Consider the following 26,608-nt stretch of genomic DNA (forward strand, 5'->3'; position numbering starts at 1 on the left):
CTGCAAGAGGTTGGAGATCAATTGTCCTCCAACAATGGCTCACCTTTTGGTATTGCAAAGTAGTTCCACCAATATGAGGCAAAGGTCATTTAATATTCTTGTCTCTGTGTTTTGCAACTAAATTATAAAATTATCAATCTTCCAATGGATTCTAATTCTAATTATTGGCAATTACTGAAGTACACATTTGTTTTGGCATTGATTGACCAACCATATAGTTTTTAGGGATTATTTTTCAGAACAGTGATTGGACCAAGATAAAACTTTATTTGTCCCATAGGAAATTACTGTTGCAAGGTTGCTCGGTCAGAAATATATAGTTTAAAATACAAAATGCAAGCATTTTGATGGTGACTTTTCAGCCCATTCTGTCCATTCAAACCAAAACCTAGGCAATCAACTTAATCCCATTTCACAGCTCTTCTTTAGCTTTGTAGGTTATATTACTTCAACTGTACATTAATTATTTTTAAACGCAGGTTTAATTATATTAATAAATAGCTAAGTAAACTAATCTCTTCTGCCTCCATAAAATTCCATTTTCCTCACATTCATGTGCCTATCTAAACACCTCTTAAAAGCCCCTACTATACAGTACTATGCAAAAATCTTAGGCACTGTAGATTTTATACACAAATTTTGTTTTAGACTTCTTTTTTTTGTCTTCTGCATTAGTGTGTCAGTAGAAAAGAGCAAATTTTAGATTTCTAACCATTCATTTCCTAAAAATTAAATGTTACAGATGCTGCCTGGCCTGCTGCATTCACCAGCAACTTTTATATGTGTTGCTTAACATATTAAGTAAACTACTTTTCAAATAAAGTCTTGATTACTTAGTGTGTGTATATAGCCCAGTGTATGATTCAATAAAGATAACAAATGTGATACTAATGTTCAATGACATCATGAGTTGAATGAATGAAATTGATCAACTGAAACAGAAACGAGTGTAGAATTGAATTGAATTGAATTGAATTGACTTTATTACTTACATCCTTCACATACATGAGTAAAAATCTTTATGTTACGTCTCTGTCTAAATATGCAATGTTCAATTTTTAGTCATTTATAATATAGTATGTACAACACGATAGTCAATATAACAGAAATACAGTTGTGTCAGCATGCGTTAAGCAGTCTGACGGAATTTAACTGGACGTAGGGCAACCAATCTAAAAGGTTGGGGTGTGGCAGATGCCAGTTTCACCTTCAAAGCATCAATTCTTATACCATGGCTTGAGTGAGCATAGAAACAAGACACAAAGTGGTCATTCTGCAAGGTCTCTCTCAAGCAGAAATTTTGCAGCAGACAGGAGTTCAAAGATGTGCTGTCCAGACTCTTCTGAAAAAGCACAAAGAAGCAGGCAAGATTGAGGACCAGAAACGCAGTGTTCAGCCACAGAAACTGAGTGCAGCAGATGAGAGATACATCAAACTAATGTCCCTTCTAAATTGGAAGAAGACAAGTACTGCTATCAGCTCTGAACTCTCAAAAACCACTGGCATTGGTGATCTGGTCAGAATTAATGGAATCCTCAATGCTGAAAAGTACAAGCAGATTTTCATCCATCATACAATACCATCATCAGAGAAGTACCGCATTGGTCCCAACTCATTCTGCAGCAGGACAATGACCCCAAACACACGGCCAAGGTCATAAAGAATTATCTTCAGCAAAAAGAACAAACAGTTCTCCAACAGTTGCTTTGGCCTCTATAGATCCCTGATCTCAAAATCACCAAGGCTGTCTGGGATTAACTGTAGAGACAGCAGCGAGACAGCCAAAATCTGCAGAAGAATTGAGGCAAAGTCTACCATCAATTTCCTTATCAAAAATGCACAACACTGTATCTAAGAGAACCGATGCAATTTTAAAGACAAAGGGTGGTCACACAAGATATTGATTTGATTTGCTTTTTTTAAACTGTTTACTGCTTCTTATAGCAAATTTTTTTGATACTTAGAAATATTTTTAACATGTGCCAAAGACTTTTGGACAGTACTGTGTCTGCCTCTATCACCACCTCAGGCAACAACTTCCAGGCACCCACCACTCTGTAAATAACCTGCCCTTCACATCTCGTTTGAAATTACCCTCTATCACCTTAAATGCATGTGCTCTGGTATCAGACATCTTAAAACTGGTAAAAAGAAATTGTCGGTTTACTCTATGCCTTTCATAATCTTTAAGAACCTGTATCAGATCTCCCCCTCAGTCTCTGCCTCTCCAGAGAATACAACCTCTCTTTATAGAACATGCCCACTAATCCAGGTAGCATCCTGTTGAACTTCTGCACCCTCTCTGAAGCCAAGATACCTTTCACATAATGGGGTGACCGGAACTGTATGCAATACTCCAGATGCAGACTAACTAGTTTTGTAAAGCTGCAACGTAACTTCCTGACTTTTGAACCCAATTCCTCAATTAATAAAGGCAAGCATGCCATATACCTTCCTAACTACCCTATCAAGTTGTATTGCTATGAATTTGGACCCCAAGATCCTTCTGCTCATCAGTGAAATTATTTTGATTGTTTATTTTTAAATCTAAAAATTATGACCATATTATTTGTTCAGCTATTTCTTTCCAACAGTCATAAAGCTTCTTCTGCTTCACAATTGAGAAATGTGACATTGATTTAGGAATCACTTCCTTGAGTTCTCATAACCATTCATATGTATAAACAAAAAAAGCTGTGTTCACTGTTTCAGAGGAAATTAGAAAACAAACTACCAAGAGCTACAAACTACTTCCAAAAGCTAGAAAGTTGATTGATGAGAGATACGGGGCTAGAGAAGGGGGAATCTGATCGGAGAGAACAGGCAGCTATGGAAGAAAGAGGGAGGAGTACCAGAGGGAGGTGATGGGCAGTAAAAGAGATAAGGTGAGAGAGAAATGGGAATGAGGAATAGTGAAGGGCGGGGTGGGAGGGCATTACCAAAGTTCAAGAAATCGATGTTCATGCCATCAGGTTGAAGGCTACTCCGACCAAATATAAGGTGTTGCTCCTACAACCTGAGTGTGGCATCATATCAACAGTTGAAGAGGCAATGGATTGACAGGTCAAATTGGGAATGGGAGGTGGAATTAAAATAGATGGCCGCTGGGAGATCCTGTTTCTTCTGGCAGACAGAGCCTGGGTATGGAAGTTCAGTAAGGCTAATCAAGATGATAAGCTTACAGAGACAGTGTGCAGTTATAGTGCAATCAACCAGGCTGAGCACAGCTTTTGAAAACCAAACTCTGCAGGTCAGGAATCTGCTTCAGGACTGGGAAGGCAGGGGGAAGCCACCAAAATAAGAAGATGGGTTGGGGCAGGAGACGAAGTATAGAAGGCCGGGTGTTAGATGAAACCAAGTGAGGGGGAAGGTGGGGGGAAGAGATGAAATAAGAAGTTGGGATGTGATCCATGGAAGAGGTAAAAGGCTGAGGATTGAATCTGATAGCAAAGGAGAGTGAACCATAGGAAAAAGGGAAGGAGGAAGAGCACCAGAAGGAGATGATGGGCAGGTGAGAAGAAGGGGTAAGAGGGGAGCCAGAATGGGGAAGAGAAAAAGAGAGATATAAGGGAGGGGGAGAAAATACCAAAAGGTAGAGAAATCAGACGTTCATGCCATCACAAGAGATAATACAAATAGACTGGCCTCCAATGCAACATGAGGCCAGATGGTAACTCTCAAGGCTCCTCCTCTGACATACTCATTGAAAGACCCCATTAGGGAGCATTATCTCCTGCATCATCACGAAAGTCATTGACTCTGGAGATCTTTCCACTGCCACCAACATCATCATTTTCTCAGTAATACACACAAAATGCTGGAGGAACTCAGCAGGCCAGGCAGCATCTTTGGAAAAGAGTAAACAGTCAACGTTTCAGGCCAACACCTTTCGTCTATAAAGATCCATAAACTTGGCTGGATAGGTCCTTTGTCTATGCCTGCTCTTACCCCACTGAACTTATGTCCGCATACCTTGACTCCATTTTGGACCCCTAGGTTCAATCATTTCCCACCTATATCCATGACACTTCATACTCATTCTCAATCACTCTGGCCCTGACCGCCTCACTTTCACTATGGATGTTTTACGTCTTTGCTTTATTCTAGACAACAGGCCTAAACAGATCCTCTCCACCCTCTTTCATTTGGCAAAACTGGTACTCACCCACAATTATCTTCCCACTTTCTCATGGGTCCCATATTTAAGAAAGGGTGCGCTAGCATTGGAGAAGGTCCAGATGAGGTTTACCAGAATGGTCCTGGGAATGAAGGGGTTATCTTTGAGGTGCATTTGTTGCCTCTGGGCCTGTACTCAATTCAGTATAGAAGAAAAGTGCGGGGGGAGGGGGAGGAGAGAGGAGGGAAGCTCTCCGAAACCTACTGAATATTAAAAGGCACAGATAGACTGGACATAGAGAAAATGTTCCCAATAGTTGAAGTCTAGTTGTGCAAAACCTCAAAATAGAAGGATCTCCCTTTAGAACAGATGAGGAGAAATTTCTCACTTCACATTTAAATAACAGCTTCTTGCCCTCCGCCATCACATTTCTGAATGGTTCACAAACTCATTAACACAATCTCGTTATTTGTCTTTTGCATTATATTTATTTCTGTACCATACATAACTTGTCTTACAGTGTACTGCTGCTATAAAACAATAAAATCTACATCAGTGATAATAAATACAATTATGATTCTGCATCATGAAACAAAGTTCGCATAGTAGGCTGACCCAGAAGGTTAAGGCAGGAGATCCAAGGCAAGCTGATTAATTGGACTCAAAATCAACTCAAATGCAGAGGAAGGAGGTTAGTGGAAGGTTGCTTTTATGATTAGAAGTCTATGACTTGTATTCTATCACTGAGACCTTTGCTAATTGTGATATATAGTACACTAACAAATTAGATGTTAGTGTAGCAGGAATGATTAAGTTTGCATAAGTCATGAAAATTGGTAGTGTTATGGATAACAAAGATGGTCGTCAATAAGTAAGATGTAGATCAGATACAAAACTAGATTTTAACCCTGAAAAGTCTGAGGTGATGCATTTTGAGAAGTCAAATAGGGGCAGAACATGTCAAGCAAATGGCAACACACTAATGAATGTTCATGAAACCAAGTCCATTGTTCCCTGAAAGTGTATGGAAAACTTCTATAAACATTGTGCCCATGACACAAAACAGGTGTGAACAAGGCAGTTATTAAGAAAGAAGTTGCTGCAAAAAAACATTCAGGGTGCCAATAAAGTTTTAAACAAGAAATAGTTATCACAGCTGGCCAACAAGATCCAACAAACTCCGAGACCAACATCACCAAAATGATGGTTGTCTGAAGGACGGTGAAGATAGCACACGGCACGCTTGTCTTTGTGACCCTGGAATGTAGGGAACTTCAACTTTACGTATTTGGGAGTATTGTGTGCGGTTGCTACACTTTAGGAAGGACAAAGTTCACCAGGGTTGCGCTGGACTGGAGAACTTGAATTATGGTGAGAGATTGGATAGAATGGGCTGGTTTCCCTTGAGTGAAGAAAGCTGAGGGACGACATGATAGAAGTATCTAAGATTGAGAAGAGCGGCAAGGTAGCTGCTCTTTTGCCCACAGTAGACACATCAAAGACAAGCAGATAAGTTTAAGGTCAGAGGAGGGATTAAAGGAGACTTTAACTTGTGGAGTCAGTACTGAGACCTCAACTCCTTACAATCCACATAATGATTAAAGAGACTGCAGTAACTGTTAGATCTGTTGATGACACAGAAATGCAAGTTAGCAACTTAGGAACCTGCAAAGGGACAGACAGGTTAAGTGAGTGGGCAAGAAGTTAGCTGACAGAGTGTGATGTGGAGGGAAAAAAGTGACCCACTTTGGGAGGACCAATGAAAAAGAAATTCAAAGAGCGAAACTAATAAAATTTTGTACTGCAAAGGGATCCGAGTGCATAAAACACATAATCAGCATACAAGTATAACAAGGCTAATGGAATGCCAGCCTTGTTTGCCAACATAAGGAGTTTAAAATTAAGGCAGTTTTGAAGAAAGTTGGAAACACACTGATGAAACCACACCTGAATCACTGAATAAATGTGGATTAACGTGTTTATTTGTGTTGAAGACATGGCAGGGAAATTTTTAATTAATTTTTATTTAGCAATACAGAGAGTAGACACCTCCAGCACTGCCGTGCCAGCAACCCCACAACCCCGATTAACCTTAACCTAATCATGGGATAATTTACAATGACCAATTAACCTACTGGGTACATCTTTGAACTGTAGGAGGAAATTGGAGCCCATGCACTCCACAGGGAGAATGTACAGAAACTCCTTACAGAACAGCACCAGAATTGAACTCCCGAACACCCCGAGATGTAATAGTGTAATGTTAACTGCTACACTACCATGGCGCCTCTAAAGTTCACTGAGTTCATTCCTGGGGTGAAGAAATTGTTTCAGAATAAGATATCATCCTCAGAAGAGGGAGGTAAAAAAAAGAATATCTCCTCTCAGCAGGTTGCAACTCTTTGGCAGGCTGTATCACAAAGTGCTGTGATGCAGAATCATTGACCATAGTGAGGATGGTGATAACGATATTTGAACTGCAAGGGAGGTAAAATTATGTCAAAGCATAATAATATTGAGTAGAAGAGGAACAAGTTTTTTGGCCTACCTCTTTTTTTTTTGCATACTTATGAAGCCACATATCTATCATCTGTCACAAAAAATGTCCAAAAGTATGAAAGACACTTCAAGTTGCAATATATTACAAAATCAATATGGCTTCTATGAAAGGAGAATCAATTCTTTGGTGCTGAAGTGGAGAAAAGAATTCTTAATAGGCATGCAACGAAATACAATGATGAAGGTACAGCAGAGGACGTGGTGCATATGGATTTCAGTACAGCATTTGATAAAGGTTCTCCATGCAAGGCTCATTCAGCAAGTAAGGAAGCGTGGGGTCCAAGGAGACCTTGCTTTGTGGATCCAGAACTGGCTTGTCCACAAAAGGCAAGGGTGGCTGTAGATGGTTCATATTCTGCATGGAGGTCAGTGACCAATGATGTTTTGCAGGGATCTGTTCTGGGACTCTTCCACTTTGTGATTTTTATAAATGACCTGGATGAAGTAAAAGGGTGGGTTAGTAAGTTTGCTGATGACACAAAGGTTGGGGGTGTTGTGGATAGTGTGGAGGGTTGTCAGAGGTTACAGCGGGACATCAACAGGATGAAGAACTGGGCTGAGAAGTGACAGATGGAGTTCAACCCAGATAAGTGTGAAGTGGTTCATTTTGGTAGGTCAAATCTGAAGACAATATAATATTAATGGTAAGACTTTTGGCTGTGTGAAGGATCAGCGAAATCTTGGGGTCCATATCCAGAGAACATTCAACGCTGCTGCACAGGTTGATAGCGTTAAGAAGGTCTTCATCAACCATGGGATTGAGTTCAAGAGCTGAGAGGTAATGTTAAAGCTATATAAGATCTTGCTCAGACTCCACTTGGAGTACTGTGGTCAGCTCTGGTCACCTCACTACAGGAAGGATGTGGATACTATCGAGAGAGTGCACAGGAGATTTACAAGGATGTTGCCTGGATTGGAGAGCATGCCTTATGAGAATAGGTTGAGGGAACTTGGCCTTTTCTCCTTGGAGTGACGGAGGATGAAAGGTGACCTGATAGAGGTGTATAAGATGGTGAGAGGCACTGAGCTTGTGGATAGACAGAGGCTTTTTCCCAGAGCTGAAATGGCTAGCACAAGGAGGTATAGTTATAAGGTGTGTGGAAGTAGATACAGAGGGGATGTCAGGGGTAAGTTTTTTCACACAGAGAGTGGTGGGTGCGTAGGTATTTTAACAGACTCTTAGATAGGTACATGGAGCTTAGAAAAACAGAGGACCATGCAGTAGGATAATTCTAGGCAGTTTCTAGAGTAGGTTACATGGTCGGCACAACATTGCGGGCCGAAGGACCTGTAATGTGCTGTAGATTTCTATGTTCTATGCACAGGACATCAAGGAAGGTGAATGAAACAGTCAAACACAATATTCTCCACATTAATGTAAAAAAAACATTGCATTTCATGACACTTCTGACAACACCTGCCGTATATGGTTGGTGCTCCCAAAAAATACATTCAATAGTTTAGCTTTCCAATCATTTGGAATGAAGGAGTGTGCTATCCAGTACAGTATACTAATGCTGTAAACTGAAGACATGCAGTTAATGTACTTGCCAGTGTTAAACAATATTATTGTTGAAGCTTCTAGGTAACACTTCATCAAGCAATTTTTGAAGATATTTACGTTGCTGAAATCATCACAATTTCATTGCACAGCAAATACAAGACAAGACAGCTGGTTAAGAGTATTGTAAATAGATCCATGACAGCTTTCATATTTCTAAGGACCTAATTAATTTGTAACAGAATGTAAAAACCATTGGTTAGTGGGAAGACTGGGTGAACAATTCAGGTTATTATTCTCAACTATCAACAACTTTGAAGATTAAGTGAGAAAAGTTACTGTTGGTGCTCTGAAGCACAACAACAGTGCAAATTTTTAACATGTTATTGTAACCAAACCATTATACACGGCAAAAGTGAAAATGGTGAATAGACAGTTTTAGGTCATTATGCAGTAATTAACCGGTTCTGGAAAAGCTATGATCAAAGTTCATCAGGAAGCGAAGGAATGGCAGCATACTTTCTTAAAAAAAGGCAGCCCATTCCTCTCTGCCAAGTCTTCAGTTGCAATATTTTAGCAAGTCATATGTACTTCAGCACATTTTAATACAGCACAATGTATATTACTTTTTAGTGTTAATGTGATAATTATGAGGTTCTTTCCAACAGATCTGATAAAGGACACTTTTGCTATAAGTTGCAATAAGTCAAGTAGTCATATTTGTTTCTATTATCATATGTAGTGATTAAGCACTCAGCCAGCCTAACGTCTATGTAACTAATACCCCTTTTTTTTTAAGTTCCCTACGTTCCTTATGATTTTAAGTTACCAAGGAATATTAACTTGGAAAACTTTGCTGATTGATATCTTGATTTCAATCTTATTTTAACTAAACGTGGAAGTTTATACCCTGGGTGTTCTGAAAACTTATCCCATAGTGATAGTTCTGCATACATGAGAGCAATCTATTTACCATTTGATTAACTTTTAAAAAATGCCCCAACTTTCTAAATTGAAGTGAAATCAAGCCAGTGTATATATACACTATTTTCTCAATTCAACTTTACACTATGACTAAAAATTAATAATAGTCCAATTGGTCTTTTTCAAATCAAAGGAGATTGACCCCTATTTCTCCTTATTGAATTCTAAGTCAAAGCCATGCAAAGATGAACCTGACCTATTTGTTCGTGATGAGATTTTTTAAAACTCCGTAAATGGTTCTTCCAGTGTCAAATCTGGAACAACTTTAGAGCTGTCAAAATCCTTAAGATTCGCACGTATGTAGTTAGCATCATTTGCAAAATACAAAAGTGATTCATGTTCAGGGAGCACAGTAATCACCATTTCTTTTGACCAAAGTTCACACAACGTCCTTAGTACAACATGCAAAGGTTTCAATTGCATTTTTGCTTATCTGGCTGAAAGCTGTAAGTAGCAGAGAAGCAACTTTAAAAAGAGAAAGGTATGAATGAAAGTAACTACCAAGTGCACATGTTATCATCATTGTCTTAAGGATAATTTACTTTTCAACTTATTGTTCATTGAAGAATAAAATAACTAGAATATGTTCAAAATGCTGTTTATTTAAACTTGTGATGAAACATTCCTTACTCCTCCAAAAGGCAGGAAAACATTTGCAATTTAGAGGGTTGACAACGGTACAACTAATAAAGTTCGTTCCTCAAAGCTCCAAGACATGGGCTTGATCTTGACCTCTGATATCAAGTGAGTGAAGTTTATCCGTTGTCCCTGTGACAGCCTGGGTTTCCTCCAAGTGCTCCATTTTCCTCCCACACTCAAAAGCATGGTGGGCAAATTAATTAATCACTGTAAATTGCTCTTAGTGTGTAGCAAGTAGAACAATCTATGGATGTTGATGGGAAAGTAGGAGAATAAAATGGATTAGAGTCAGATAATCATTGAGTTATACAGCATAGATACAGACCATTCGACCCTTTATTCATGCTGAATAAGGGTCTTCCTGAGCCAATTTTACATGCCTGTATTTGACCCATATCGCTTTAAACTTTTCCTATCCATGTACTGTCCAAATGGTTTATAAATGTTGTAATTGCACCCACCTCTACCACTTCCCTCTCGCAGCTTCTCAGATAAAAACACCATAACAGAGTACAAAATAAAGTTATACAGTTACAGAGAAAGTACAGTACAGGTAGGCAAAAAGGCACAAAGTTATAACGAAGCAGACTGAGAGGTCAAGAGTCCACTTATTGCTTCAGGGGATCATTCAATAGTCATATAACAGCAGAATTGAAGCTGTCATTGGTGATACATGCATTCAGTCTTTTCTATCTTCTGCTCTAATGGAAGTGGTGGGGGGGGAGGTAGAAGAAAGAATGTTGGGGCTCTTAACCTCAATTTTTCCTTCAGCTCCTCCCACTTTCTACAAACTCAAGGGGCAGCCATGGATACCTGCAAAGCCCCAGCTGTGCATGTCTTCTGTTGGATATATGAAACGATCCATGTTCCAAACCCTTCCCTAGTATAATGCTCCCCAACTCTTGAAGCACTACATTGACATCTACATTAGTGGTGCTTCATACACCCATACTGAGCTCATCAAGTTTCATCAACTTTGCCTTCAACGTCTACCCTGCCCTTAAACTCACTTGGTCTATTTCTGATATATCGCTCCCTTTTCTTGATCTTTTGTCTCTATTGCTGTCAATTGACATCTTTTATCAACCTACCGATTCGCACAGCTATCCTGCTCACATGGGGCAAGGCAGAGTCATCTGGGTGCCCACTGTGCTCCAAGCGAGGAACCCTGGAGCACATCCTCAGCAGCTGTGCAAGGGCACTTGGTGAGGGACGGTACAGGTGGAGGCATGATCAGGTCCTGAAGACCATCACTGAAGCCGTCAGCGCAGGAATTGAGTAGGTGAAGTGGTCCCGACACTCCAAGCAGACCATTGCCTTTGTCAGAGCTGGGGAGCAGCCAATACCTGCCAAAAGAACATCTGCAGGCATTCTGACCTCTGCAAGGGACTGGCAGCTGTTGGTGGACCTCGAAGGGCAGCTGAAGTTCCCCAACCATTATTGGAAAATGTAAACGCATACATTGTATTTTCTATGTATTACAGTATTTACAATATTTACGCAACAGTATTTCAGTATTCACTCAAATGCACACATTATATTTTCTATATTTATTATGTAACCACTGCTAGCTGAATAGAGGGTATTCACTATGTAGCCAGGACTTTTGACCTAATCACTATTAATTCATGAAGAGAACTAGAATGAAACCAAGTAGGAAGATAATGGTGGCGAGTAAGGTAATGAAATATGTGGCAGTATGTCAAAACAAGACCAATTAAGAAATAACTGTGGTTAGGGATGAGGGGACACCTGGTCTAAAAAGTAAACTAGGACATAATTAAATTGGGGAGTAAAACAATAGTGGAAGGTTGAAAGCGGATGTATTGATGATATGTGATCACAGGCCGTCTGGATATGATAATGTAGCTAAGATAGGAGATTGCTATAAAAAATGCTGTGTACAAGCCTCGATGGGCAGTCAGCTACTAGCTTTCTGATTGTCTCAGCTTTGATTTGCAAATTAAAGTTTAAAACGTCTTGAAGGATTTTCTGCGTCTCCTTGTTGTTTGTAAGAAACAAGAAACCACGACAAAATTGGCGTCACGAACAGGATCGGATAGAGACCCGCGAGGAAGGGAACGGCAGATTGGGACGCTTCCCGGTCCCTCGGGGACCCTCACGAGGCTAATAGAATTAAGGGTGCACCCAAAGAAAAAAGTGAGCGCTTTTTGCGATAATTCGGACTAAGAATTCTGTTGGTTTTGGGGGGTCTCGGGGACTCAGAAGTGTGAAGCAATTGCCGAAAGGTCTCTCCGATCCAAAGAATCTGGCAGAATCGGGGATAAAAGGAGGCTCAGAGGATTAATCAAGAGCACGGCAGTGGGGGTAAGTACAAGTTAAGTAAGAAAATTCCACGTGGTGTTGGTAAGTCCCTGTGGATACCGCTTCGCACGGAACGAAGGTCTGAACAGGCAGGGAAGGAGAATTAAAAATCCTCGTGAATACCGCCTTAAGAAGTGTAAGGGTCTGCATAGGCGAGGTGCAAATTAAAAATCCTCGTGAATACCGCCTTAAGAAGTGTAAGGGTCTGCATAGGCGAGGTGTAAAAGGTTCTGTGGATACCGCCCTAAGTAGGGGTCTGCACGGGCAGAACGTAGTAAGAGACAAAGATAGTTTGATAGAGAATTCAGACGCTGGTGAGATAAACCATAAGGCTAGGCATAGAAATAGAGTTAGAAAAATAGTACTATTAAATAGGCAAGTAGTGAGTCAGAAGATTTGGGAAAGGAAAGGGAGAATGATGCCGTTGTTAGTAAAAGGATTGGGACAAGTACAGTATATTCCTTGGGGATCCCAGGACCTGGAAGGGCTGAAAAACACCCTGCCCAGCCTACATGAGGGTGCAGGGAAATGGATTAGGGCCTTTGAGGAAGAAACCACGGGACGAATGTTGGCTATGGGAGATTTGAAGGCGCTGCTGATAAGGATGATGGGAACCTCCGGACTGTGAGAGCTGATGGAAGCGGCTGGCATACAGAACGCAGACAGCACACTGATTGACGGGGCCAGATTTGACACAGTGAGGCAGAGGGTACGGGGGGCCCTCAGGGAGCTCTATCCACCCAAAATGGACCCCAAAGCCATGAAAGGGGATCCACTGGGAGACACTGAAAATCCAGTACCCTACATAGAAAATCAGTTGAAAAGGTGGAGACTGGAAATTGAACAAGAGGTGGAAGGCAACCCGTTTATGACCTGGATGTTCCGAAGTGCTGTTTTGGATGCGATGCCTTCCCAAGTTAAGTCTAAACTTGAGGAAGTGGCCGGACTGATGTCAATGACCCCACAGGAATTCAGGGACCACGTAGCCCATACGGTCGAAAAGTATCGAAAAGACAAACGAAAGTTGACTGAGCAGCAAGAAGCAAAGAAAGCTGATACAAATGCAGCTTGAAGAACTTAAAAAGAAGGAAAAAGAAAAAGGCAAGAAGATGCAGCCAGCAATGACCGATTTAAGCACAGCCGTTGAAATGAATGAAATGCCATTATATGGAGGGACCGGTCGTGCTGTAAGACAGAGTCCGGAAAACCCCATGCCAATAATAAACGTCTTTGGGGGAGCTTTTCCCGCAAATGCCCTATCAGGGACAGAATAAATTTAAACAGCAACCCAGGCAGGACTGGAAATCCCAAGGAAGGGGGCAGAGAGATAACAGGCTAGATAGGTTACCATCTATTCTGTGGTCACAACATGACACGGATGTAGGGAAAATAAGAACAGCTAGTCCGGTAGAAATAAAGCTGAAAAAGGGAGCAGTTCCACCCAGGAGACCACAATATCCCCTGAAACCAGAGGCAGAAGAGGGAGTAGCGCCAACGATACAGGAGCTACTGGAGGCAGGAGTACTAAGGACAGACAGCCCATGTAATACCCCACTGTTACCTGTCCTTAAAGCGGATAAATCTAAATGGAGACTGGTGCATGACTTGCGAGCGGTGAATGAGGTAATGGAGGACTGGCCAGCAGTAGTTCCCAACCCACACACGCTCTTGACTAACGTTCCACTAGAGGCAGACTATTTTTCGGTGATTGATTTGTATTCGGCTTTTTTCAGCGTTCCCCTGGTAGATCAGTGTCAGTACCTATTTGCATTTATATACAGAAACAACCAGTATACCTACACTAGAATGCCTTAAGGATTTAAACATTCACCACACGTATTTAAGCAAGTGTTAAAGGTGGACCTAGAGGGCATATCGTTGGAAAGTACATTGATACAGTATGTGGATGATTTGTTGATTTGCTCCGAGAGTGAGGGACAGTGTGAACAGGATACCATAACCCTTTTAGAGAGACTGGCGCATGGAGGGCATAAGGTATCTAGAAAGAAGCTGCAATTTTGCAAGCAACAGGTAGAATACCTAGGTAGAGTGATATCCAAGGGAGTGAAGGCAATAGCGCCGGATCAAATTGAGGCTATAACTAAAGCTCCCAAGCCCCAGACAGTGAGACAGATGATGACATTTCTGGGACTGACAGGATATAGCTCAGATTGGTTTGGGGAATATGCTGAAATTGTAACGCCACTAAGGAAAATAATGAAGGAAGCAGGACATACAAGCTTGAGGAGTAATCTACAGTGTGGAAACAGAGAGGTTTTAAAAAGAGCAATGGAGATCCCATACAGCACTGTCAGCAGATTTTAGATCTAATAAAAGCGCTAATGAAACCTAAAGCACTGGCTATAGTAAAATGCCAGGCACATAAAAAAGGAAACGATACAGTAACAAAGGGAAATCAAGCTGCAGATGAAGCAGCCAGGAAAGCGTCAGGGTGTACATCCGTTGTCAGCGCACCCCAGGTAAGTCTAGAGCCGGAACCTATGGTAGAGGACCTAATTGAAATACAGGGAAAGGCAACTTTGGCAGAACAAACACTGTGGAGACGAAGGGGGGGGGGGGGGGGGCCAAGCAAATCCCAGAAGGCCTATGGACCACGGAAGATGGCCTACTGGTAGCTCCCACCCCTTTACTGACTATCCTGATCTCAGAAGCACATGGGATGGATCATTGTGCAAGGGGGGAAGTAATAACAAAAATAAAAAAGGATGGATTTTGGTCGCCTTATTTACAGGCTTCAGTAGACCATGTGTTGTCACAGTGCGAGATATGTGTGCAGAATAATAATCGGAAAGGAATTACAACCCCAATAGGTCATATACCCGTACCTGAAGGGCCATTTAAACACCTAGTGATTGACTATATAGACATGATAAAAACAGTAAGAGGGAAAAGATACATGTTGATGGTAATCGACAGATTCAGCAGATGGGTAGAGGCAGTACCCTCGAAAGATCAAGGGGCAGGAACAGTGGTGAAATTCCTGACAAACAAAGTGATCCCAAGGTTTGGGATACCGACAGAAATTAGCTCAGACAATGGTTCAGCTTTCATTCAAAAAGTGGTCAAGTTAGTTCTGCGAGCACTGAGAATAAAGCAGAGATTTGGATGTGTGTATCACCCTCAGTCGCAGGGTATGGTGGAAAGAATTAACGGGACCTTAAAAACCAAACTAAACAAAATCTGTGCAGATACTAAACTTAATTGGGTCGATGCACTACCATTAGCATTAACGAGCTACCGCATGCAGACTAATCGGATGACGTGTCTAACACCGCATGAAATGCTAATCAGAAGGCCCATGCCAGTGCCCCGGTGGAGAGGACCATATAAAGGGCCTAGTTTAGAACAACTGGAATTGGAATTAAAACAATACATGTGGCAATTAACTATGATGCATAAGTCTATTTATGTACAGGAAAAACAGAAAGAGCCAGAGATTGATCAAGGGGAAGGACCAATCAAGCCAGGCGATCAGGTCTACGTGCGAGCGTTTCGAAGAAAGTGGAATGAACCCAGAAGAGAAAGGCCCTTTATAGTAACCAAAGCATCACTCACCGCAGTTCAAGTGGAAGGACGCTCCACCTGGTATCATCTCAGTCACTGCACTAGAGCAATCCCGCAGGTACAGTCATGTGTGCCAACCGAGGTAAGTGGTGAAGAGGAACAAACAGTAGGGGACAGGCAAGAGCAACAAGAAGCTGACACTGAACCGCAGGAACTTAACCAAGTAATAAGGGAAATTTTTGGTCCTGAGGACAGGCCCGAAGACCCTAAGGATGGGGTTATGGATGGTAGTACTCTTTCAGATAATGGGGATGACTTGTGGGCGACCAGTCCCGCCCTCCGGGAGGATACACTCAGATACTCTTGTGCAGATTTGGAGACCATTAATTTGGCAGATGTGGCATGGGACTGTTAGGATTCCACCAAATCTGAGAGAAAGTAAGAGGAACACAATGGTTACCTCCGTACCATGGTACCAGAACATGTGGTACCAATGGGCAAATTATACAGCAGGAATGATGAAGAGACAGAATTGTTATCTATGCTCAAGAGCAAATCCAGCACAGTATGTAGTCCCCATGCCATACAACTCTTCCACCTGCGCGCAATGGCGAAAGGAGTGGAGGGGGCAGTGTGCGCAGTAGTGTCCAAGTATAGTCAAGACCTGCAGTATGGGAATTTGTAGCGGGATAGATCCTTGTTATCGGAAATGTATTGATAACACACCAATGTGCCCTTATTGGTGTATGTTATACCAGACTTCCTCGCAGTATGATCAAAACAAGCTTGCCTCTAACTGTAATTACAGCAGACCGTGGGCTATGAATAAAAGAAGCCAGACATCCACATTTGAAAAGCTCAAAATGCAGGAGCATTTGAGTTATGAATGTTTCACACGGATGGGTGATCTCTTGGTTGGACATTTCAGTGGTAACTGTGCTAAGACTTGGGATGTAACCCCAGGCCAGAGATACAAGACAGGTACCCCTCCGCCCGATGGTGCACTGGATGCCCAGACCTTCCCGTTAGCAGGTGGCTCTGTGGGAAGGAGGGAGGTCTGAGATCCACGCTCCCCCTCGGTTGGACAAGTACATGTACACGAGTTATGCTGATTCAAGAAGTTGTAGTATCCCCTGAAGTACAATTTGACGCTCTGAAGCAGCAGATACTGCGACGAAGGAAGAGAAAATATGAACCTGATCCAACAACCCAAATCGACAGTATAGGACAGCCGAGAGGTATACCTAATGAATTTAAGGCAAGAAATGAGATTGCTGCGGGCTGGGAGGCACTTACACCTATTATAGGGGTTAGTAAAAATGTTGAATGGATAAATTATATATATTATAATCAACAGAGATTCATTAACTACACTGATGATGCACTAGAGGCCTTGGGGCAGCAGCTAGATGCAACCAGTAGAGTGGCGTGGCAGAATAGACAGGTTAGACTGGCTATTGGCAGAGAAAGGAGGAGTTTGTGTAATGTTTGGGGAACAGTGCTGTACCTCTATACCGAATAATACTAGACTGGAGGGATCGTTTACCAGAGCAATGAATAAACTGAAAAATTTAAGAAAGGAAGTTAAACAAAATGCAGGGTTTGGACATCAGTTCTTTGACTGGTTAAATAATAAACTAGGAGGATGGGGAGCATGGCTGACCAAGATTGCAGTAACCATTGGTATTGTATTGCTAAGCTGTGCGGTCATTCTGTGCTGTTTTCTTCCATGCCTCAAGTCGCTTGTAGTGCGTGCTGCAATGAAACGGTTTCCGATGCTCCTGGAAATTGTTGGGTCGAGCCCTATGGAGAAGGAGACACCGATGATGTATTCGTACAGTCTATGAGACATGCAAGACGAACAGGAGAGAGATGAGATATGTGGGGATTAGGCTGTGAAGGCTCCTGAGTCTTTTTCCCTGTCTCAGTTACGAAGGAATGGGTTTTTGGCTCAGCGGCCTAGGGAGTTAGAGAGAGAACACTTTGAGTCTTAAGCGCAGAAAACTATAGTTTAACCCAAATTTGGGAGTAAATGCGTGGCTTTATTTGAGCTTTTGTGCATAGACTCTCAGTCCTCTCTCTCTCTGTATGAGACCCTGTGGGTCTCAAAGGGCGGATTATATTGGAAAATGTAAACGCATACATTGTATTTTCTATGTATTACAGTATTTACAATATTTACTCAACAGTATTTCAGTATTCACTCAAATGCACACATTATATTTTCTATATTTACTATGTAATCACTGCTAGCTGAATAGAGGGTATTCACTATGTAGCCAGGACTTTTGACCTAATCACTATTAATTCATGAAGAGAACTAGAATGAAACCAAGTAGGAAGATAACGGTGGCGAGTAAGGTAATGAAATATGTGGCAGTATGTCAAAACAAGACCAATTAAGAAATAACTGTGGTTAGGGATGAGGGGACACCTGGTCTAAAAAGTAAACTAGGACATAATTAAATTGGGGAGTAAAACAATAGTGGAAGGTCGAGAGTGGATGTATTGATGATATGTGATCACAGGCCGTCTGGATATGATAATATAGCTAAGATAGGAGATTGCTATAAAAAATGCTGTGTACAAGCCTCGATGGGCAGTCAGCTACTAGCTTTCTGATTGTCTCAGCTTTGATTTGCAAATTAAAGTTTAAAACGCCTTGAAGGATTTTCTGCGTCTCCTTGTTGTTTGTAAGAAACGAGAAACCACGACACCATATCGCAGCCACCACCCTGCGACCAGACATTGTCCTAGTGTCTGAGTCTACTAAGCAAGTGGCGCTGCTGGAGCTGACAGTCCCATGGGAAGATAGCTTGGAGGAGGCCTTTGAAAGGAAGCTCTCCAAGTACGCAGGACTGGTCAGCAACTGTCAGCAGGCTGGATGGAGAGCGAGGTGTCTCCCAGTGGAGGTTGGTTGTAGGGGATTCGTAGCCCGTTCTTTAGTTAGAGCCTTCCGCATTTTGGGCATCGAGGGAGAGAGGAAGAGGAGAGCCATCCGCAGTACCACCGATGTGGCAGAGAGGGCCTCAAGATGGCTGTGGCTCAAAAGAGGGGAGCTATGGAGTCATAAGCAGCTAGCCATCTGGACACAAGCTGGGGTCTGATCAGCCCCGGCTGGGTCACCTGGAGGAGGTTGTATGATGTTGAAAGACCCAAAACACCCGATGATTCCAGGAACATCACTGAAGATGTGTCCAGAAGCATCAATAGATGTATGTACACAGCTATACTACTAAAACTCTCATGCTCTGTCTGTCTGTTTGTGACCTCCAATTAGCGCAAACGGTACATTACAGCAGCACTTCTTTTTGGCTAAATCGAATTAAAATGTGCTAACTTACAGAATGCAGGCAAAGTTTAGGGATATGTATTCACATAAAATTGCTCATTCGCCAAAAGTCAACAGGCTGCTTTTCACACGAGACCCGATCGGCCATCATGGAAATTGGGACGCCACAGCCCGACGCATACACACGGCCAGCCTCAGCAGCTTGGAGGCTTTGGTGATACTGCTTCCTATCTTCTATCAAGCATTAGGGTAAAAATATATGGATAGCCTAATTATGCCGCGTGGAAAGAGAAGGGGGGCATTATGGTCAAAAGATGACGCCAAATGTCGTCAGGAAGCGGCAAGGAGAGGGAGAGAACAACAATCGGATGAGGCCAGGGCCGCACGACTCCAGGATCAAAGAGTCAGGACAAAAAAGATGAGAGAAGACGAGACAGAGGAGGACAGGCATGCACGTCTCCAAAATGACAATAGGCACAGACGGAAAAGAGAACAAGAATCCGATCAGGCCAGGGCCGCACGACTCCAGGATCAGGGAGAAGGAACGAATGGTAGAAGAGATGAAGAGACGAAGGATGAAAGGGCTGCGTGTCTCCAGAATGACAAAAACAGAGGAGGAGGAGAGAGGAAGAAACAGAGGAGAAAAAGAAAGATCAACTTGAGAATATGTGGCACAGAGTAATTATTGCAAGAGTTGCTGAAGACGACAATGGCCACTTTCGATGACAATACCCCAACAGAGAAACAGCAAGGCAAAATGCACGACTCACATGCTGACACATTTCTGCTGATGTTGGTTCGAAGGTCAGGATAGGCAATTTGCAGCCTCTACTTAATGAACTCCTCAACTTGTACAGCAATGATGAAACTATTGCAAACTAATTCAGGAAGAACATCAGACAATACAATTGCCTCTTCCAAATGACATCCTTTGGTGCCAAAGAAGTCATTCCAACTAGGAATCGATGGAATCCTTCTGTGATTATTCAAGGCCAAATCCATCATTACATCAGACATTTAATTCCAGACATGACCCAGCAAGCCTGATTCCTTCAAATTCACTTCATGGATATTTAATGTTCATTCTGGTCACGTATTTGTCTTGCTATGCGTCTTTCTTCTTTAATAAGCTGAGTTTTTCTTCTTTAATTTCCAAATCAAAGAGATAGCAATAGCATTCAGGAAAATTTAACGTTCATTCTGGTCACATCAGACTGCACTATCCTTCTCTCAAAGGGTGCCCCAACGGGTCACCCAGTTGTCTAGTCTTGACTATACCTCTTTCCACCCCGTCTCCTGTAAAAATGCCATTCTATTTCTCAGTTCCTTCAACTCCACCGCATCAGTTCCCAGGATGAGGCTTTCCTTTCTAGAACATCAGCGATGTCCAAATTCTTCAGTGAAGTTTCCCTTCCTCAACCATTGATGCTGCCCTCACCCAATCTCCTCTATATTTTATACTTTATTGTCGCCAAACAATTGATACTAGAACGTACAATCATCATAGCGATATTTGATTCTGCGCTTCCCGCTCCCTGGATTACAAATCAATAGTAAATATTAAAAATTTAAATTATAAATCATAATTGGAAAATAGAAAAATGGAAAGTAAGGTAGTGTAAAAAAGAAATGAGATGCAGATCCGGATATTTGGAGGGTCCGGCCCAGATCCAAGTCAGGATCCATTCAGCAGTCCCAACATCCATGCTCAGCCCATCTTCCCTCCACTTTAACAGGAATAAAGTTCCTCTTGTCCTCAACCATCACCTCATGAGCCTCTACATCCAACACATCATTCATTCTCAGCAACTTCCACCATCTTGAAGAGGATCCTACCACCAAACATCTTTAACTGCTCTTCCATTTGCCTACCATCACAACAGATGCTATTTCACTACAGCTCTGCATCCCAATACCATCATCCTCACAAAACTGATCAGTAAGGTACAAGAACTAAGCCTCATTACCTCTTTATGCAACTGGATTCTCAGTCTTTTTACCTGCAGACCCCATTCTGTTCAGATTGGCAACACCTCCTCCACAATCATCAATGGCATAGGTACAACACAAAGCTGTGTGCTTAGCCCCCTGCTTAACTCATATTACACTTACGATTGTGTGGTTAAGCACAGCTCCAGTCATTGGAGCTCAATGCCATATTTAAGTTTGCTGATGACACCCCTGTCATTAGCCAAATCAAAGATGGTGATGAATCAGCATATAGGAGGGAGACTGAAAATCTAGCTGAATGGTGTCACAACAAACACTCAATCTCAGCCAAACCAAAGAGCTGATTGTTGACTGCAGGAGGAGGAAATCAGAGGCCTAGAAGGCAGTCTTCGTCAGGGAATTAGAGGTGGAGGGTCAGCAACTTTAAATTCCTCAATGTTATCATTTCTGAGGATCTGTCCTGGGTCCTGTCCTGTGACATTACAAAGAAGGCACACCATCGCCTCTACTTTTTTTTTTAAGAAGTTTGCAAAGATTTGGCACATCAACTAAAATTTTGACAAACTTCTATAGATGTGCAGTGGAGAGTATATTGACTGTTTGCATTATGGCCTGACATGGAAGCATCACCGCTCTTGAATAGAAATACTTACGAAAGTAATGGATATGGCCCAGTCTATCACGGTAGAGCCTTCCCCACTACTGAGCACATCTACAAGGAGCACCGTTGCTTTCTTCTCACTGCAGCATCAGGAAGGAGGTACAGGAGCCTCAGAACCCAAACCACCAGGTTCAGGAACAGTTATTACCCCTCAACCATCAGGTTCTTGAACCAAAGGGGATAACTTCACTCACCCCAATACTGAACTGCTCCCACAAAACTGTGGACTTACTTTCAAGGACTTTTCAGTATTTATTGCTTACTTATTTATTATGACTTTCATTTTGTATTTGCGGTTTGTTGGCTTTTGCACAATAGTTGTCTGTTTTTCAGTGATTCTATTGTGTTCCTTTGTATTACTGTGACTGCCCGCAAGAAAGTGAATGTCAAGCCCGCAAGAAAGTGAATATGGAACATATATGTCCTTTGGTAATAAATTTACTCTGAACTTTACTTTTTGAAAACCTCAATTAAATTCACGAGTCACGATTTCTTATACATTAAAGCAATGCTAGTAATCTCTAATGAGTTTTTGTCTTTCCAAGTGCAAAATTTAAAAGTGAGTCAAGAATTTACAGAAAATAGTGCAAAATACATCCACTGAGTGGGTAAAATCACCTTATTAACGACAGAGGTCAGAAGAGAATGGTCAGGCTGGTTCAAGCTGACAGAAAGGCAACATTAACTTAAATAACCACTGGTTATAACAGTGGTGTACAGAAGTACATCTCAGAATGCACAATACATTAACCCTTGAAGTGGATGGGCTACAGCAGCAGAAGACTAATCCTGTGACCACTTTATTAGGTATAGTATTCCTGTACCTAATAAAGTGGCCACTAAGTATATCTCTTATGCAGCTTATCTCTATGACTGAGTCAATATTAAAATAATGTTTTAAATACCATCTTATTTAATTACAATAGTTTTTGGTAAGTGGATAAAGGTGTTTTAAGGAGCTTTACACTCATTTTTTCTTTGATCAGGTATCTACACAGATGAATTGAAAGGAAAGTTAGTAACGGAACAGCAATACTGTGGATCTGCAAAATTAGTCTTGTGCTCAATTTCCCCATTACTGTACCTTTCATTTCCTTCTTCATCACTCTGCAAAAGGTTATCATCAAGCTCTTCATCAGACGGGTCAGACAGATTCTAATAAGTGAATAAAAAAAACACCAAATCAACTTAACCAACATTTCTGAATTACCTCTAAATTTCCTTATCCAATAAGCTTCAATCAGCTGTGCAATATCCAAGTTTTAAACTGTCAGGCTGCAGCTATTTTATTTCTAATTAATAGATCCAAGTCCTTACACTCTAAATCAAGAGAGTGAAAAACTTATAAAACCATGACCAAACTAGAAAGTGAAAATAGGCATTTACCATTTCTCAATCATATCTATATTTCACATTACATCTCCATTCTGCTTCACTGTGTTTCTAAACAATGATATTGCACATCTACATTTTAATTTCAAGCCTGGGTATGTATCATTATAAATTTTATGACAATTAAACAAATTTCAATTAAACAAATTTTACTCATTCATCATTACAAAAATACATTGACAAAATATTGACAACACTGGTGACTGAACAGTAACTGCCAAAGTACAGCATTTTGATTGCTGCCTGAACATAAAACTCAGACATGACCCCATCAGCAGCTGGTAACATTCCTATCTCAAGTGACAATGTAAGAACTGCATCCTGCAGTAAGTATATAATGGTCAAAGGCATCTGCAAAAGTTAGTATTTTGCCAAAGTCCTGACACTGGTTAAAAAGCCAGGAAGCTAAATTAGGTGACAAATCTGGAGTAAATTCAAATGTAATTTCCCCTTTCACCAACATGCTTCTTCTAACTGTTACCAAAATGGAGAGAAAATTCAAACATTAGAGGTGCAAAGTGACTTGGGAGTCCTTGATCAAGGCTCCCAAAAGGTTAATTCACAGGTTGAGTCTATGGTAAAGAAGGCAAATGCAATGTTAGCATTTATTTCAAGGGGAATGGAATATAAAAGCAAGGAGATAATGCTGAGCCTTTATAAGGCACTAGTCAAGTCACATTTGGGAGTATTGTCAAGAGTTTTGGGCCCCATATTTCAGAAAGGATGTGTTGTCATTGGAGAGAGTCCAGAGGAGGTTCACGAGGATGATTCCAGGAATGAAGAGGCTAACATATGAGGAGCATTTGGCAGCTTTGGGTTTGTACTTAATGGAATTTAGAGGAATGCATGGGGATCTCATTGAAACCTACTGAATGTTGAAATAACTAGATAGGTGGATGTGGAGAGGATGTTTCCTCTGGTGAGGGTATCCAGAACGAGAGGGCACAGCCTCAAAATTGAGGGACTGTAGCGATGTGCTACACACAGAGCTAGAAATAACGACACGCAGTCTGTAAGTTGCACTCGAGACTAGTTTATTCAAACTTCGCAGCACTGGTTTTTTACGCAGTTCCATTCCCCTCCTCTCCGGGTGGAAATGACGTCAGAGGTGCATTACAAAAGTCTCTTCCCGCGCGTGGGCTTTCTCCCCTTGCTGGTGAAGAAGGCAGCCCAGTGCGGCTGGCCTCTCTGCCATTTTGTGAGCCGGTTCACCTGCGTAGAAAGTGGGTCGCCACAGGACGACCTTCTGGAACAGAAGTAAGGAGAAATTTCTTTAGCCAGAGAGTGGTGAATCTGTGGAATGCTCTGCCATAGACTGCAGTGGAGGGTAAGTGCGTGGGAAAATTCAAAACGGAAGTTAATAGATTCCTGATTGATCGGGCCATCAAGGGATATGGTGAGAGGGCAGATATATGGGGTTGAATGCGATAGAGGATAAGCTGCGATGAAATGGCGGAGCAGACTTGATAGGCTGAAAGGCCTAATTCTGCTTCTATGTCTTATGGACTGCTCGTAACATGATAAACATAAGAAAATCTGCAGATGCTGGAAATCCAAAGCAACACGCACAAAATTCTGAAGGAACTCAGCAGAACAGGTAACATCTATGGAAAAGAGTCAGGACTGATGATAGGCCTCAGCCCGAAACTTCAACTGTTACTCTTTTCTACAGATGCTGCCTGGCCTGCTGAGTTCCTCCAGCATTTTGTGTATGTTGATCATAACATGACGTTGGCTCTACTGCTTTGGTGCATACTGCTTTGGTACATGGTGGGGAGGTGGCACTTATTAATTCAATTGACAAAATCAAATAGGATTTTAACCAAAAAAAAAATCAATAGAACATTTCATAACCGCAAAGACGAGGAATTCTGCAGATGCTGCAAATTCAAGCAACACACATCAAAGTCTCTGGTGAACGCAGCAGGCCAGGCAGCATCTCTAGGAAGAGGTACAGTCAATGTTTCAGGCTGAGGCCCTTCGTCAGGACTAACAGAACATCTCATAATATACATTTCTGTTATGCCATTCATTTTAATGTGAAATATCACCATATATATACTGTGCTCTTTCAAAGTCATACATCTCTCAGCTTTATTTAGTCCAAGTCTGGAGTTGCTGACAAAGTCAATATTAATTGCCAATTGCTAATTTCCCTGAAGATCGCTGCAGTAAGATATCCTTTTCACAAAATGGTTAAAAGATGAAAGAATATTTTACTCTTCAATCCCATATCTGCTCTCAAGAGTGATTCAGTTCATCACCATATGCACTCATGACCCTGCAAAATTTTTCTTTTCAGAGAAAGTGATGGATACAGCCTTGTCCATCAATAGGAAAGCCCTCCTGAACATTGAGCACATTTACATGGTGCGCTGCCACAAGAAAGCAGCATCCATCAAAGACCCCCACCATTCAGGCTATACTTCCTTCTTGCTACTACTATCAGGCAGGAGGTACAAGGAGCCTTAGGTCCCACACCACCACGTTCAAGGAAAGTTATTATCAGGACCTTGAACAAGCGTAAATAATTCACTCAGCTCAACTCTGAAATGACTCCACAACCTACAGACTTTCTTTTAAGGAATCTAAACTCAGTACAGGTTTCCCCCGCCATCCGAAGGTAGAGCGCTCCAATGAAACAGTTCGTAAGCCGGGATGTCGTAAAGTGAAAAAACAATTACCATCTATTTATATGGGAAAAATTTGTGAGCGTTCCCAGACCCAAACCAAATCATGCCAAATAACACATAAAACCTAAAATAACAGTAACATATAGTAAAAGCAGGAATGATATGATAAATACACAGCCTATATAAAGTAGAAATACTTTTCTGCAATCATTGCACTGTCCACCGTAGCGAAAATCTCACGCAAGCACTCTCGGCAGAAGCACTCAGCGCAAGCGCTCTCGGCAGAAGCACTTTCTCCAGTAACCTTTAAGCTATGAAGCTGTCAAATCAAACCAAATAACACCTAAAAATACACAGCCTATATAAAGTAGAAATAATGTATGTACAGTGTAGTATCATTTACCGGAATCGAGAAGACAGCGAGCACACTGATGATGGTGTGTTAGGCTGAGTCGTCAGAGGTTGGGGTGGTGGGACACTGGGGTGTCATCTCATCATCATCTGTTTCCATCAGGGCACACAGGTCATCTTCTTTTATGTCTGCCTGCCTCGATGTCGAAGGTCGAGGTTCGTCGTCTGCTGTGGCTGATGTGGAAGGTTTGAAAAACGACAGTATGCTTGACTGCTAGCCTCACGCATTTTTCTATCATACAGTTCTTCGTAAGCACTCAAACCATCTTGCAAATATGCCCTAAACCTACTAACCCTTTCAAAATTAAAGTCATACTTTTCTGCAATCATTGCAGCGTTGTCAATTGCAGCAAAAATCTCACGCAGTTGCTTCACATTCAGTTCCTGGATGACTTCACTTTCGCTACTACATTCGGTTTTGATTGTTATCGTTTCCTCTTCCAATTGCATCAGCTCTTCATCTATCAGTTCTTGGTCATGAGATGCCAAAACCTCTTCAACATCATCTTCGTCAACTTCCACAAGCCAAACTCACTTTGTCCTTACTTCATTCACCACGATTGAAACGCTTAATTATGTCTAGTTTTACGCTGTGTGACACCCTTACGAACTCTTTTAG

General features: G+C 41.7%; 1 protein-coding gene across 3 annotated transcripts in view; it reads right to left on the reverse strand.

Moving 5' to 3' along the window:
* rbm33a (RNA binding motif protein 33a) overlaps positions 1-26,608 on the reverse strand; it is a 186,907-nt gene that overhangs the window by 141,351 nt on the left and 18,948 nt on the right. For all 3 annotated transcript variants that reach the window (XM_072254056.1, XM_072254057.1, XM_072254055.1), the window contains exon 4: positions 22,638-22,708. In XM_072254056.1, coding sequence (XP_072110157.1) covers positions 22,638-22,708 — 71 coding nt within the window. The remainder of the gene's footprint in view (positions 1-22,637; positions 22,709-26,608) is intronic.

This window comes from Mobula birostris, chromosome 3, assembly GCF_030028105.1.
Source record: "Mobula birostris isolate sMobBir1 chromosome 3, sMobBir1.hap1, whole genome shotgun sequence".
NCBI lineage: Eukaryota > Metazoa > Chordata > Chondrichthyes > Myliobatiformes > Myliobatidae > Mobula > Mobula birostris.